The 14,310-nt window shown below is 40.8% G+C and overlaps 1 protein-coding gene across 1 annotated transcript; it reads left to right on the forward strand.

Annotated features, from left to right (window-relative positions):
• The first annotated feature begins 12,250 nt into the window (after positions 1-12,250).
• LOC124796212 (uncharacterized abhydrolase domain-containing protein DDB_G0269086-like) lies at positions 12,251-13,954 on the forward strand. Its single transcript, XM_047260303.1, has 2 exons — positions 12,251-12,947; positions 13,806-13,954. The coding sequence occupies exons 1-2, from the start codon at positions 12,251-12,253 to the stop codon at positions 13,952-13,954; spliced, it is 846 nt and encodes a 281-aa protein (XP_047116259.1).
• Positions 13,955-14,310: the final 356 nt, after the last annotated feature.

Here is a 14,310-nt window from a genome sequence, read left to right on the forward strand (position 1 = left end):
TTGCCTAATTAACAAGGAAATGGCGTCGCTATGAAATACTATGGGTTCTATGACATCCCCTTCTAAATTGAGTAACGTTTCTATGGAAACGACTGGATATTCTTTTGGGACACGAGTTTCTCCTGTCCGATGCACTATTCCTTCTTTACAGCATTACTCCCTCCCTCACAATGCCGAATTAACACAGAAATTGCGTCGCTATGAAATACTATGTGTTCTATGACATCTCCTTCTAAATTGAGTAACGTTTCTATGAAAACGACTGGATATTCATTTGGGACTCGAGTTTCTCCAGTCCGAAAGCACTATTCCTTCTATACTGCATCCCTCGCTCCCTCACATTGACTAATTAACAAGGAAATTGCGTCGCTATGAAATACTATGGGTTCTACGACATCTCCTTCTAAATAGAGTAACGTTTCTATGGAAACGACCGGATATTCTTTTGGGACATGAATTTCTCCTGTCCAATGCACTATTCCTTCTTTGCAGCATCCCTCGCTCCCTCACATTGACGAATTAACACAGAAATTGCGCCGCTATGAAATACTATGTGTTCTATGACATCTCCTTCTAAATTCAGTAACGTTTCTATGGAAACGACTGGATATTCTTTTAGGACACGAGTTTCTCATGTCCGATGCACTATTCCTCCTTATCGCATCCCTCGCTCCCTCACATTGACCAATTAACACAGAAATTGTGTCGCTATTAAATACTATGTATTCTATGACATCTCCTTCTTAATAGAGTAACGTTTCTAAGGAAACAACAGGATTCTCTTTTGGAATACGACTATGTCCTTTCCGATGCACTATTCCTTCTTTACTGCATCCCTCGCTCCCTCACATTGACTAATTAACAAGGAAATTGCGTCGCTATGAAATACTATGGGTTCTATGACATCTCCTTCTAAATTGAGTAACGTTTCTATGGAAACAACAGGATACTCTTTTGGGACACGAGTTTCTCCTGTCCGATGCACTATTCCTTCTTTACTGCATCCCTCGCTCCCTCACATTGACGAATTAACACAGAAATTGCGTGGCTATGAATTGCTATGGGTTCTATGACATCTCCTTCTAAATTGAGTAACGTTTCTATGGAAACGACTGGATATTCTTTTGGGACACGAGTTTCACCTGTCTGATGCACTATTCCTCCTTTACTGCATTACTCCCTCCCTCACATTGACGAATTAACACAAAAATTGCGTCGCTATGAAATACTATGTTTTCTATGACATCTACTCCTAGATTGAGTAACGTTTCTATGGAAAAGACTTGATATTTTTTTTTGACACGAGTTTCTCCTGTCCGATGCACTATTCCTCCTTTAACGCATCCCTCGCTCCCTCACATTGACGAATTAACACTGAAATTACGTCGCTATGAAATACTATGGGTTCTATGACATCTGCTCCTAAATTGAGTAACGTTTCTATGGAAACGACTGGATATTCTTTTGCGACACGAGTTTCTCCTGTCCGATGCGCTATTCGTCCTTTACTGCATCCCTCGCTCCCTCACATTGACGAATTAACACAGAAATTGCGTCGCTATGAAATACTATGGGTTCTATGACATCACCTTCTAAATTTAGTAACGTTTAAATGGAAACGACAGCATATTCTTTTGGGACAAGAGTTTCTCCTGTCCGATGCACTATTCCTCCTTTACTGCATCCCTCGCTCCCTCACATTGACGAATAAACACAGAAATTGCGTCGCTATGAAATACTATGTGTTCTATGACATCTCCTTCTAAATTGAGTAACGTTTCTATGGAAACGACTGGATATTCTTTTGGGACACGAGTTTCTCCTGTCCGATGCACTATTCCTCCTTTAACGCATCGCTCGCTCCCTCACATTGACTAACTAACACAGTAATTGTGTCGCTATGATATCGTATGGGTTCTATGACATCTCCTTCTTAAAAGAGTAACGTTTGTAAGGAAACAACAGGATTCTCTTTTGGGATACGACTATGTCCTTTCCGATTCACCATGCCTTCTTTACTGCATCCCTCGCTCCCTCACATAGTCGAATTAACACAGAAATTGCGTCGCTATGTAATACTATGGGTTCTATGACATCTCCTACTAAATTGAGTAACGTTTCTATGGAAACGACTGGATGTTCTTTTGTGACACGAGTTTCTCCTGTCCGATGCACTATTCCTTCTTTACTGCATCCCTCGCTCCCTCACATTGACTAATTAACACAGAAATTGTGTCGCTATGAACTACAATGTGTTCTGTGACATCTCCTTCTTAATAGAGTAACGTTTCTAACGAAACAACAGGATTCTCTTTTGGGATACGACTATCTCCTTTCCGATGCACTATTCCTTCTTTACTGCATCCCTCGCTCCTTCACATCGATGAATTAACACAGAAATTGCGTCGCTATGAAATACTATGGGTTCTATGACTTCTCCTTCTAAATTGAGTAACGTTTCTATGGAAACGAAAGGATATTCTTTTGGGACACGAGTTTGTCCTGTCCGTTGCACTATTCCTTCTTTACTGCATCCCTCGCTCCCTCACATTGACTAATTGACACGGAAATTGTGTCGCTATGAAATACTATGTGTTCTATGACATCTCCTTCTTAATAGAGTAACGTTTCTAAGGAAACAACAGGATTCTCTTTTGGGGTACGACTATGTCCTTTCCGATGCACTATTCCTTCTTTACTGCATCCCTCGCTCCCTCACATTGACGAATTAACACAGAAATTGCGACGCTATGAAATACAATGGGATCTATGCATCTCCTTCTAAATTGTGTAACGTTTCTATGGAAACGACTGGATATTCTTTTGGGACACGAGATTCTCCTGTCCGATGCACTATTCCTTCTTTACTGCATCCCTCGCTCCCTCACATTGACTAATTAACTCAGAAATTGTGTCGCTATAAAATACTATGGGTTCTATGACATCTCCTTCTAAATTGAGTAACGTTTCTATGGAAACGACTGGATATTCTTTTGGGACACGAGTTTCACCTGTCTGATGCACTATTTCTCTTTTACTGCATTACTCCCTCCCTCACATTGACGAATTAACACAAAAATTTCGTCGCTACGAAATACTATGGTTTCTATGACATCTACTTCTAGATTGAGTAACGTTTCTATGGAAAGTACTGGATATTCTTTCGGGACACGAGTTTCTTCTGTCCGATGCACTATTGGTCCTTTAACGCATCCGTCGCTCCCTCACATTGACGAATTAACACTGAAATTGCGTCGCTATGAAATACTATGGGTTCTATGACATCTGCTTCTAAATTGAGTAACGTTTCTATGGAAACGACTGGATATTCTTTTGGGACACGACTTTCTCCTGTCCGATGCGCTATTTGTCCTTTACTGCATCCCTCCCTCCCTCACATTGACGAATTAACACAGAAATTGCGTCGCTATGAAATACTATGGGTTCTATGACATCACCTTATAAATTTAGTAACGTTTAAATGGAAACGACAGGATATTCTTTTAGGACAAGAGTTTCTCCTGTCCGATGCACTATTCCTCCTTTACTGCATCCCTCGCTCCCTCACATTGACGAATAAACACTGAAATTGCGTCGCTATGAAATACTATGTGTTCTATGACATCTCCTTCCAAATAGAGTAACGTTTCTATGGAAACGACTGGATATTCTTTTGGGACACGAGTTACTCCTGTCCGATGGACTATTCCTCCTTTAACGCATCGCTCGCTCCCTCACATTGACTAACTAACACAGTAATTGTGTCGCTATGATATCCTATGGGTTCTATGACATCTCCTTCTTAAAAGAGTAACGTTTGTAAGGAAACAACAGGATTCTCTTTTGGGATACGACTATGTCCTTTCCGATGCACCATGCCTTCTTTACTGCATCCCTCGGTCCCTCACATAGTCGAATTAACACAGAAATTGCGTCGCTATGTAATACTATGGGTTCTATGACATCTCCTTCTAAATTGAGTAACGGTTCTATGGAAACGACTGGATATTCTCTTGGGACACGAGTGTCTCCTGTCCGATGCACTATTGCTCCTTTAATGCATCCCTCGCTCCCTCACATTGACTAATTAACACAGAAATTGTGTCGCTATGAAATACTATGGGTTCTATGACATCTCCTTCTTAATAGAGTAACGTTTCTAAGGGAACAACAGGATTCTCTTTTGGGATACGATTATGTCCTTTCCGATGCACTATTCCTTCTTTAAAGCATCCCTCGCTCCCTCACATTGACGAATTCACACAGAAATTGCGTCGCTATGAAATACTATGGGTTCTATGACATCTCCTTCTAAACTGAGTAACGTTTCTATGGAAACGACAGGATATTCTTTTGGGACATGAGTTTCTCCAGTCCGATGCATTATTCCTTCTTTACTGCATCCCTCGCTCCTTCACCATGACTAACTAACAAGGAAATTGCGTCGCTATGAAATACTATGGGTTCTATGACATCTCCTTCTAAATTGAGTAACGTTTCTATGGAAACGACTGGATATTCTTTTGGGACACGAGCTTCTCCTGTCCGATGCACTATTCCTTCTTGACTGCATCCCTCGCTCCCTCACAATGCCGAATTAACACAGAAATTGCGTCGCTATGAAATACTATGGGTTCTATGACATCTCCTTCTAAATTGAGTAACGTTTCTATGGAAACGACTGGATATTCTTTTGCGACATGAATTTCTCCTGTCCAATGCACTATTCCTTCTTTGCAGCATCCGTCGCTCCCTCACATTGACGAATTAACACAGAAATTGCGCCGCTATGAAATACTATGTGTTCTATGACATCTCCTTCTAAATTCAGTAACGTTTCTATGGAAACGACTTAATATTCTTTTAGGACACGAGTTTCTCCTGTCCGATGCACTATTCCTCCTTATCGCATCCCTCGCTCCCTCACATTGACCAATTAACACAGAAATTGTGTCGCTATTAAATACTATGTATTCTATGACATCTCCTTCTTAATAGAGTAACGCTTCTAAGGAAACAAGAGGATTCTCTTTTGGAATACGACTATGTCCTTTCCGATGCACTATTCCTTCTTTACTGCATCCCTCGTTCTCTCACTTTGAGGAATTAACACAGAAACTGCGTCGCTATGATATACTATGGGTTCTATGACATCTCCTTCTAAATTGAGTAACGTTTCTATGGCAACGACAGGATATTCTTTTGGGACACGAGTTTCTCCTGTCCGATGCACTATTCCTTCTTTACTGCATCCCTCGCTCGCTCACATTGACTACTTAACAAGGAAATTGCGTCGCTATGAAATACTATGGGCTCTATGACATCTCCTTCTAAATTGAGTAACGTTTCTATGGAAACGACTGGATATTCTTTTGGGACACAAGTTTCTCCTGTCCGATGCACTATTCCTTCTTTACTGCATCCCTCGCTCCCTCACATTGACTAATTAACAAGGAAATTGCGTCGCTATGAAATACTATTGGTTCTATGACATCTCCTTCTAAATTGAGTAACGTTTCTATGGAAACGACTGGATATTCTTTTGGGACACGAGTTTCACCTGTCCGATGCACTATTCATTCTTTAATGCATCCCTCGCTCCCTCACATTGACTAATTAACACAGAAATTATGTCGCTATAAAATACTATGGGTTCTATGACATCTCCTTCTAAATTGAGTAACGTTTCTATGGAAACGACTGGATATTCTTTTGGGACACGAGTTTCTGCTCTCCGATGCACTATTCCTTCTTTACTGCATCCCTCGCTCCCTCACATTGACGAATTAACACAGAAATTGCGTCGCTATGGAATACTATGGGTTCTATGACATCTCCTTCTAAATTGAGTAACGTTTCTATGGAGACGACTGGATATTCTTTTGTGACACGAGTTTCTCCTGTCCGATGCACTATTCCTCCTTTAACGCATCCCTCGCTCCCTCACATTGACGAATTAACACTGAAATTGCGTCGCTATGAAATACTATGGGTTCTATGACATCTGCTTCTAAATTGAGTAACGTTTCTATGGAAACGACTGGATATTCTTTTGTGACACGAGTTTCTCCTGTCCGATGCACTATTCCTCCTTTGACGCATCCCTCGCTCCCTCACATTGACTAATTAACACAGAAATTGCGTCGCAATGAAATACTATGTGTTCTATGACATCTCCTTCTTAAAAGAGTAACGTTTCTAAGCAAACAACAGGATTGTCTTTTGGGATATGACTATGTCCTTTTCGATGCACTATTCCTTCTTTACTGCATCCCTCGCTCCCTCACATTGACGAATAAACACAGAAATTGCGTCGCTATGAAATACTATGTGTTCTATGACATCTCCTTCTAAATTGAGTAACGTTTCTATGGAAACGACTGGATATTCTTTTGGGACACGAGTTTCTCCTGTCCGATGCACTATTCCTCCTTTAACGCATCGCTCGCTCCCTCACATTGACTAACTAACACAGTAATTGTGTCCCTATGATATCCTATGGGTTCTATGACATCTCCTTCTTAAAAGAGTAACGTTTGTAAGGAAACAACAGGATTCTCTTTTGGGATACGACTATGTCCTTTCCGATGCACCATGCCTTCTTTACTGCATCCCTCGCTCCCTCACATAGTCCAATTAACACAGAAATTGCGTCGCTATGTAATACTATGGGTTCTATGACATCTCCTACTAAATTGAGTAACGTTTCTATGGAAACGACTGGATGTTCTTTTGGGACACGAGTTTCTCCTGTCCGTTGCACAATTCGTTCTTTACTGCATCCCTCGCTCCCTCACATTGACTAATTGACACGGAAATTGTGTCGCTATGAAATACTATGTGTTCTATGACATCTCCTTCTTAAAAGAGTAACGTTTCTAAGCAAACAACAGGATTGTCTTTTGGGATATGACTATGTCCTTTTCGATGCACTATTCCTTCTTTACTGCATCCCTCGCTCCCTCACATTGACGAATAAACACAGAAATTGCGTCGCTATGAAATACTATGTGTTCTATGACATCTCCTTCTAAATTGAGTGACGTTTCTATGGAAACGACTGGATATTTTTTGGGACACGAGTTTCTCCTGTCCGATGGACTATTCCTCCTTTAACGCATCGCTCGCTCCCTCACATTGACTAACTAACACAGTAATTGTGTCGCTATGATATCCTATGGGTTCTATGACATCTCCTTCTTAAAAGAGTAACGTTTGTAAGGAAACAACAGGATTCTCTTTTGGGATACGACTATGTCCTTTCCGATGCACTATTCCTTCTTTACTGCATCCCTCGCTCCCTCACATTGACTAATTAACACAGAAATTGTGTCGCTATGAACTACTATGTGTTCTGTGACATCTCCTTCTTAATAGAGTAACGTTTCTAACGAAACAACAGGATTCTCTTTTGGGATACGACTATCTACTTTCCGGTGCACTATTCCTTCTTTACTGCATCCCTCGCTCCTTCACATCGACGAATTAACACAGAAATTGCGTCGCTATGAAATACTATGGGTTCTATGACTTCTCCTTCTACATTGAAGAGCATTTCTATGGAAACGAATGGATATTCTTTTGGGACACGAGTTTCTAGTGTCCGATGCACTATTCCTCCTTTAACGCATCTCTCGCTCCCTCACATTGACAAATTAACACAAAAATTGCGTCGCTATGAAATGCTATGGGTTGTATGACATCTCCTTCTAAATTGAGTAACGTTTCTATGGAAACGAATGGGTATTCTTTTGGGACACGAGTTTCTCCTGTCCGTTGCACAATTCCTTCTTTACTGCATCCCTCGCTCCCTCACATTGACTAATTGACACGGAAATTGTGTCGCTATGAAATACTATGTGTTCTATGACATCTCCTTCTTAATAGAGTAACGTTTCTAAGGAAACAACAGGATTCTCTTTTGGGATACGACTATGTCCTTTCCGATGCACTATTCCTTCTTTACTGCATCCCTCGCTCCCTCACATTGACGAATTAACACAGAAATTGCGACGCTATGAAATACAATGGGATCTATGCATCTCCTTCTAAATTGAGTAACGTTTCTATGGAAACGACTGGATATTCTCTTGGGACACGAGATTCTCCTGTCCTTTGCACTATTCCTTCTTTACTGCATCCCTCGCTCCCTCACATTGACGAATTAACACAGAAATTGCGTCGCAATGAAATACTATGGGTTCTATGACATCTCCTTCTAAATTGAGTAACGTTTCTTTGGAGACGACTGGATATTCTTTTGGGACACGAGTTTCTCCTGTCCGATGCACTATTCCTCCTTTAACGTATCCTTCGCTCCCTCACATTGATTAATTAACACAGAAATTGTGTCGCTATGAAATACTATGGGTTCTATGACATCTCCTTCTTAATAGAGTAACGTTTCTAAGGAAACATCAGGATTCTGTTTTGGGATACGATTATGTCCTTTCCGATGCACTATTCCTTCTTTACTGCATCCCTCGCTCCCTCACATTGACGAATTAACACAGAAATTGCGTCGCTATGAAATACTATTGGTTCTATGACATCTCCTTCTAAATTGAGTAACGTTTCTATGGAAACGACTGGATATTTTTTCGGGACACGAGTTTCACCTGTCCGATGCACTATTCCTTCTTTACTGCATCCTTCGCTCCCACACATTGACTAATTAACTCAGAAATTGTGTCGCTATAAAATACTATGGGTTCTATGACATCTCCTTCTAAATTGAGTAACGTTTCTATGGAAACGACTGGATATTCTTTTAGGACACGAGTTTCACCTGTCTGATGCACTATTCCTCCTTTACTGCATTACTCCCTCCCTCACATTGACGAATTAACACAAAAATTTCGTCGCTATGAAATACTAGGCGTTCTATGACATCTACTTCTAGATTGAGTAACGTTTCTATGGAAAAGACTGGATATTCTTTTGGGACACGAGTTTCTCCTGTCCGATGCACTATTCCTCCTTTAACGCATCCCTCGCTCCCTCACATTGACGAATTAACACTGAAATTGCGTCGCTATGAAATACTATGGGTTCTATGACATCTGCTTCTAAATTGAGTAACGTTTCTATGGAAACGACTGGATATTCTTTTGGGACACGAGTTTCTCCTGTCCGATGCGCTATTTGTCCTTTACTGCATCCCTCGCTCCCTCACATTGACTAATTAACACAGAAATTGTGTCGCTATGAACTAGTATGTGTTCTGTGACATCGCCTTCTTAATAGAGTAACGTTTCTAACGAAACTACAGGATTCTCTTTTGGGATACGACTATCTCCTTTCCGATGCACTATTCCTTCTTCACTGCATCCCTCGCTCCTTCACATCGACGAATTAACACAGAAATTGCGTCGCTATGAAATACTATGGGTTCTATGACATCTCCTTCTACATTGAGGAACATTTCTATGGAAACGAATGGATATTCTTTTGGGACCCGAGTTTCTAGTGTCCGATGCACTATTCCTCCGTTAACGCATCTCTCGCTCCCTCACATTGACAAATTAACACAAAAATTGCGTCGCTATGAAATGCTATGGGTTCTATGACATCTCCTTCTAAATTGAGTAACGTTTCTTTGGAGACGACTGGATATTCTTTTGGGACACGAGTTTCTCCTGTCCGATGCACTATTCCTCCTTTAACGTATCCCTCGCTCCCTCACATTAACTAATTAACACAGAAATTGTGTCGCTATGAAATACTATGGGTTCTATGACATCTCCTTCTTAATAGAGTAACGTTTCTAAGGAAATATCAGGATTCTCTTTTGGGATACGACTATGTCCTTTCCGATGCACTATTCCTTCTTTACTGCATCCCTCGCTCCCTCACATTGACGAATTAACACAGAAATTGCGTCGCTATGAAATACTATTGGTTCTATGTCATCTCCTTCTAAATTGAGTAACGTTTCTATGGAAACGACTGGATATTCCTTTGGGACACGAGTTTCTCCGGTCCCATGCGCTATTCGTCCTTTACTGCATCCCTCGCTCCCTCACATTGACGAATTAACACAGAAATTGCGTCGCTATGAAATACTATGGGTTCTATGACATCACCTTATAAATTTAGTAACGTTTAAATGGAAACGACAGGATATTCTTTTGGGACAAGAGTTTCTCCTGTCCGATGCACTATTCCTCCTTTACTGCATCCCTCGCTCCCTCACATTGACGAATAAACACAGAAATTGCGTCGCTATGAAATACTATGTGTTCTTTGACATCTCCTTCTAAATTGAGTAACATTTCTATGGAAACGACTGGATATTCTTTTGGGACACGAGTTTCTCCTGTCCGATGCACTATTCCTCCTTTAACGCATCCCTCGCTCCCTCACATTGACTAAATAACACAGAAATTGTGTCGCTATGAAATACTATGGGATCTATGACATCTCGTTCTTAATAGAGTAACGTTTCTAAGGAAACAACAGGATTCTCTTTTGGGATACGTCTATGTCCTTTCCGATGCACTATTCCTTCTTTACTGCATCCCTCGTGTAACGTCTAGAGAAACAAAAACAATATATTATGTAGTAATTAGAGAATTAGATGTATCATATTGTGTCATTGCATACAATTATATATTTTTTTTATTATTTATTTCTGAAAACGTCTGCGTCGGCGAGTAACAAATCCGACACAGAAGATAAATGTTGAACAGAGATTAAAAAAGGAACTAGTATATAATACGTGTTGAATATGAATGTCTTTGTCGTCTTAATTTGGAAGTTGTGCGAGTAAGATCTCCTGTTGTTGTCGTAGAGAACGCTAATGTAGCATTCTTTTGTCGAGACTAAGCAATGTACGCCATTACGTGTGAATTCACAAAGGTCTGTAATCACTGAGATATTTAAAGGTTTTAATAGATTTGTTTAAATGAAAACTTGTATTATTTATTGTTAAGCTTGCTTGCATATTATCCCATCCTGTTGAGACATTTTTCAGTTATATAAATATTATCTGTGGTGCTGAGCTGCGTGGAGAACGAAGAGCCGCTGCCGCGGCGTATTTAAACGACTTACAATATAGTCGAGCATACCGCAAGGAAGCGGTAAAATAATAGTAAAATACTATTATTTCTTTCAGCTCCCAGACTGGCAGTGGAGATCAGCAGATTTTATGATGTGTTGCAGATTGACGCGGGCTGCTGATAGGATATAATTTACAGTGCAAATAATTTAATGTACCTTCAGAATCTGATAGGAATCTTGCTGTGCTCCGTTCTGATCTGGCAAACTTTATAGTGACAACGTATTTTTTAATGAGAGTCTCATGTTCTTGGGCTAGTCGTGGTATGAAATAGCATTTTAACGAGAAATAAAATCCACTGCGAACTTGTGTTTTTGAACGATCACACGAACTGTAACATCATTGTTCATAACAAGGTAATTTCAACTCTTAATCACTATGAAGTAGGGAAGATATATTGATTCTTAGCATGAGTTGCAGTTACGAAAAATCGTTCCTTAAATTGTAGGCCAGATACAGAACAATAAGACTTCCATATATACATTTTATTCCGCTAAAAAGTAATGATGATAAAGAAAAGCAAAGCACAGCATTGCTAAAAGTATTGCACGTAACTCTTTTCGTAAATGTGTTGTTACAAAGAGAATAAATAAACCAAAGAGCAACAATTTTACCATCCGCGAGAGAGTTGTACGTGAAACTGGCGCCCAACGTGGGGCCCGAATTTGCAGTGGCCACAAATATAAAATTTTATGTATTTTTCTTTCAGTGTTGATTGTTATATATGTGGAGATATATAAGTATTTAGTGATAAATGTATGTATGTATATCATGATCAATGCTATGTATTAATGAATGTGTAAACACTCTTTCATGACAAAACGTACTACTGCAAACGAGTCTGAGAAGACGATCCTGATAGTACTGAGAAGCTGTAAGGACTACGTAATCCGGGGGCAGCCGAACCCCGAGATAAGATAAACTAAAGGTAAGACTACAGTGTAGTTGTCCTGTTTGTAGAAGTCGAGCTACAGTGAAGTGATCTCATTTCGCTAGTGGTGTGCATATTGTGCGTAGTTTGATGTTAGTGTTTGTGACAGGACAAAGTTGATGGTAGATAGTAATTTTTAGTGTGCAGTTAGTGTAGATAAATTAACGTATATTGTGTGCAAGGGGAAAAACTGTCAGACTTTGTGGTTTAGTAAGCAATTTATGAATATGGTTAAGTTGCGTAGTCAACGTCCGAGCAATATGGATACTGAGGAACAACAATTAGTTAGTGCAGGAAATGTGGAACCGGGTACCTCAAGTAGTACTAGTACTCTCTTTGAGGATATACCATGTGAGAATGTGGGGGCAGGGGCACAGGAAGTGGTGCCACCGCCCACTAGTCCTCAAGGGGATGTAGAGAAAGAAGTTGTACCACCACCAGAAAAGCAGGAACCAGAGAGTGGTAATCTGCCTGGTGGGTATTCGCTTCAGGCTATATTAGAGCGCGTGCTGAATTACCAGGCAGAATTTGCGCAACAGCAAGTCGAGCGAGACCGCCAGCAAGCTGAGCGAGATCGTAGGCTAGCAGAAAATTTACTTGCCCAGCAAGCTGAGCGAGATCGCCAGTTAACAGAAAGTTTCCTTGCCCAGCAAGCTGAGCGAGATCGCCGGCAAGCTGAGCGGGACCAGCAACTTGTGCAATCGTTAGAAAACATGAAAAAAGAGATTGCAGATATGAAACAGAATTATGAGTCGATACCTAAGGCCGTGCAGGAGCTGACTGAACAGGTCAACAACCTGCAAGTAGCAAACACTAACAGGGTAGACGAAATAGGTGTATTAGCCAATCGAGTAGAAAAGCTAGAAATAGATTCCACGCTGCTTGTAGAGCAGAAGTGGAACGAACAAGCAACTAAAATTGAAACAGAATTCAACTCATGGCTAGAAGTGAAGCAGTGTGAGATTGACAAGAACATTAATTCCAAAGTACAAGCAGCCATAGCAAATAGAGGCTCCGAATCGTTCAGTACCGCAGTGAATAGTCAGGTACAGAACGACGTGCAAACCATCAAACAAATACTCAGTGAGGATATTCCGCAGTGGCAAGTGAATATGAACAAACGGATATCCGACCTGGAGAAGGGTTTAGCACAAAGCAGAAAACATTTGGAACAGGAACCTCTGTCGCCAACAGCCCATGGTTTTGGCAACGCACAAACTTATACGCGATGCAACAACGGGGAATCTGTAGTCGATAATGCGAAGAGCTGTAGCTTCGGTTCGGAGCACACAGCATATGTCCAAGGAGCAAAACCATGTAGTTCAAAAATATTAGTGGAAGAAAGTTTAATCAAAAATAGACAATTTCAAACGTTTACTACTGAACGGAAATCAGTACACCCAGTAGTATTCATAAAAAGCTTTACAAATATCTTGCCCAGTGTGTGGAACGAAACACAGAAAATTCAGTACGTAATGTCGTACATTCAAGGTGATGCAGCGTTGTGGGCTACACAAGTAGCAGACAGCTGCATGACATATGAACAGTTCGAAAGGGGATTTCTATCGAAATATTGGTCGCCTTGTATACAAGAGCGGCTAAGAAAAGAAGTATATAATCCCGAACCGTACTCACCTCGTCTCGGGAATTTGAGACGGTATTTTGAAAAATATATAAACAAAACACGCTACTGGGACGAGCCTATATCACCAAGAGACATAATAAGACTACTAAAATCACATTTACCCATTCATATCAAAGAGAAATTAATACACGTACCAGAAAGCGATATGGAAAACTTCCTGTCTGTTCTAGATTCTATAGACTTGATACAGGAAGACGCAAAATCAGCGTGTGATCCCTCGCGGAATAATGGGTCAGGATGTAAACAGGACAGAAATAGTAGTGCACAAAACCACAACCAGGGAAATGGTGGGGGTGGTAACAAGCGGCAAGAACATTAGCAAAATGGTAGTAATGGTAGAGGCCAGAACGGGTATGGACAAACAACTTATAACAAAAGGCGTCGATTTGACGACCGGTACGAATCTGGAATGTCAGGGACCAACCGCTGGAAAAATGCGCAAGGTCAGTGGCAGAGCAATTATAGTGATAGTAATCGAAATTGGCAGCAAAATCAGCGAAGAAGCCCAGAGCGACCGGGTAATGACCGGTATGACAACAATAGACCACTGCCGCAAAACGCGCCTATTGCGCAGCCGTGGCGGCCGACAAATCAGAGTGTACATATAGTGGAGGTCGCGGACAATAGCCTTCCAAGTACTTCACAAGCAACTAATTCAACAAACTAGAATCGGCC

This window comes from Schistocerca piceifrons, chromosome 4 (assembly GCF_021461385.2).
Source record: "Schistocerca piceifrons isolate TAMUIC-IGC-003096 chromosome 4, iqSchPice1.1, whole genome shotgun sequence".
NCBI classification, from domain to species: domain Eukaryota; kingdom Metazoa; phylum Arthropoda; class Insecta; order Orthoptera; family Acrididae; genus Schistocerca; species Schistocerca piceifrons.

Coding starts and splice junctions, on each gene's coding strand:
- LOC124796212 (XM_047260303.1), top strand. CDS start 12,251: ATGGATACTGAGGAACAACAATTAGTTAGTGCAGGAAATGTGGAACCG. Junction 12,948..13,805: donor ATGGCTAGAAGTGAAGCAGT/GTGAGATTGACA, acceptor TGTCTGTTCTAG/ATTCTATAGACTTGATACAG.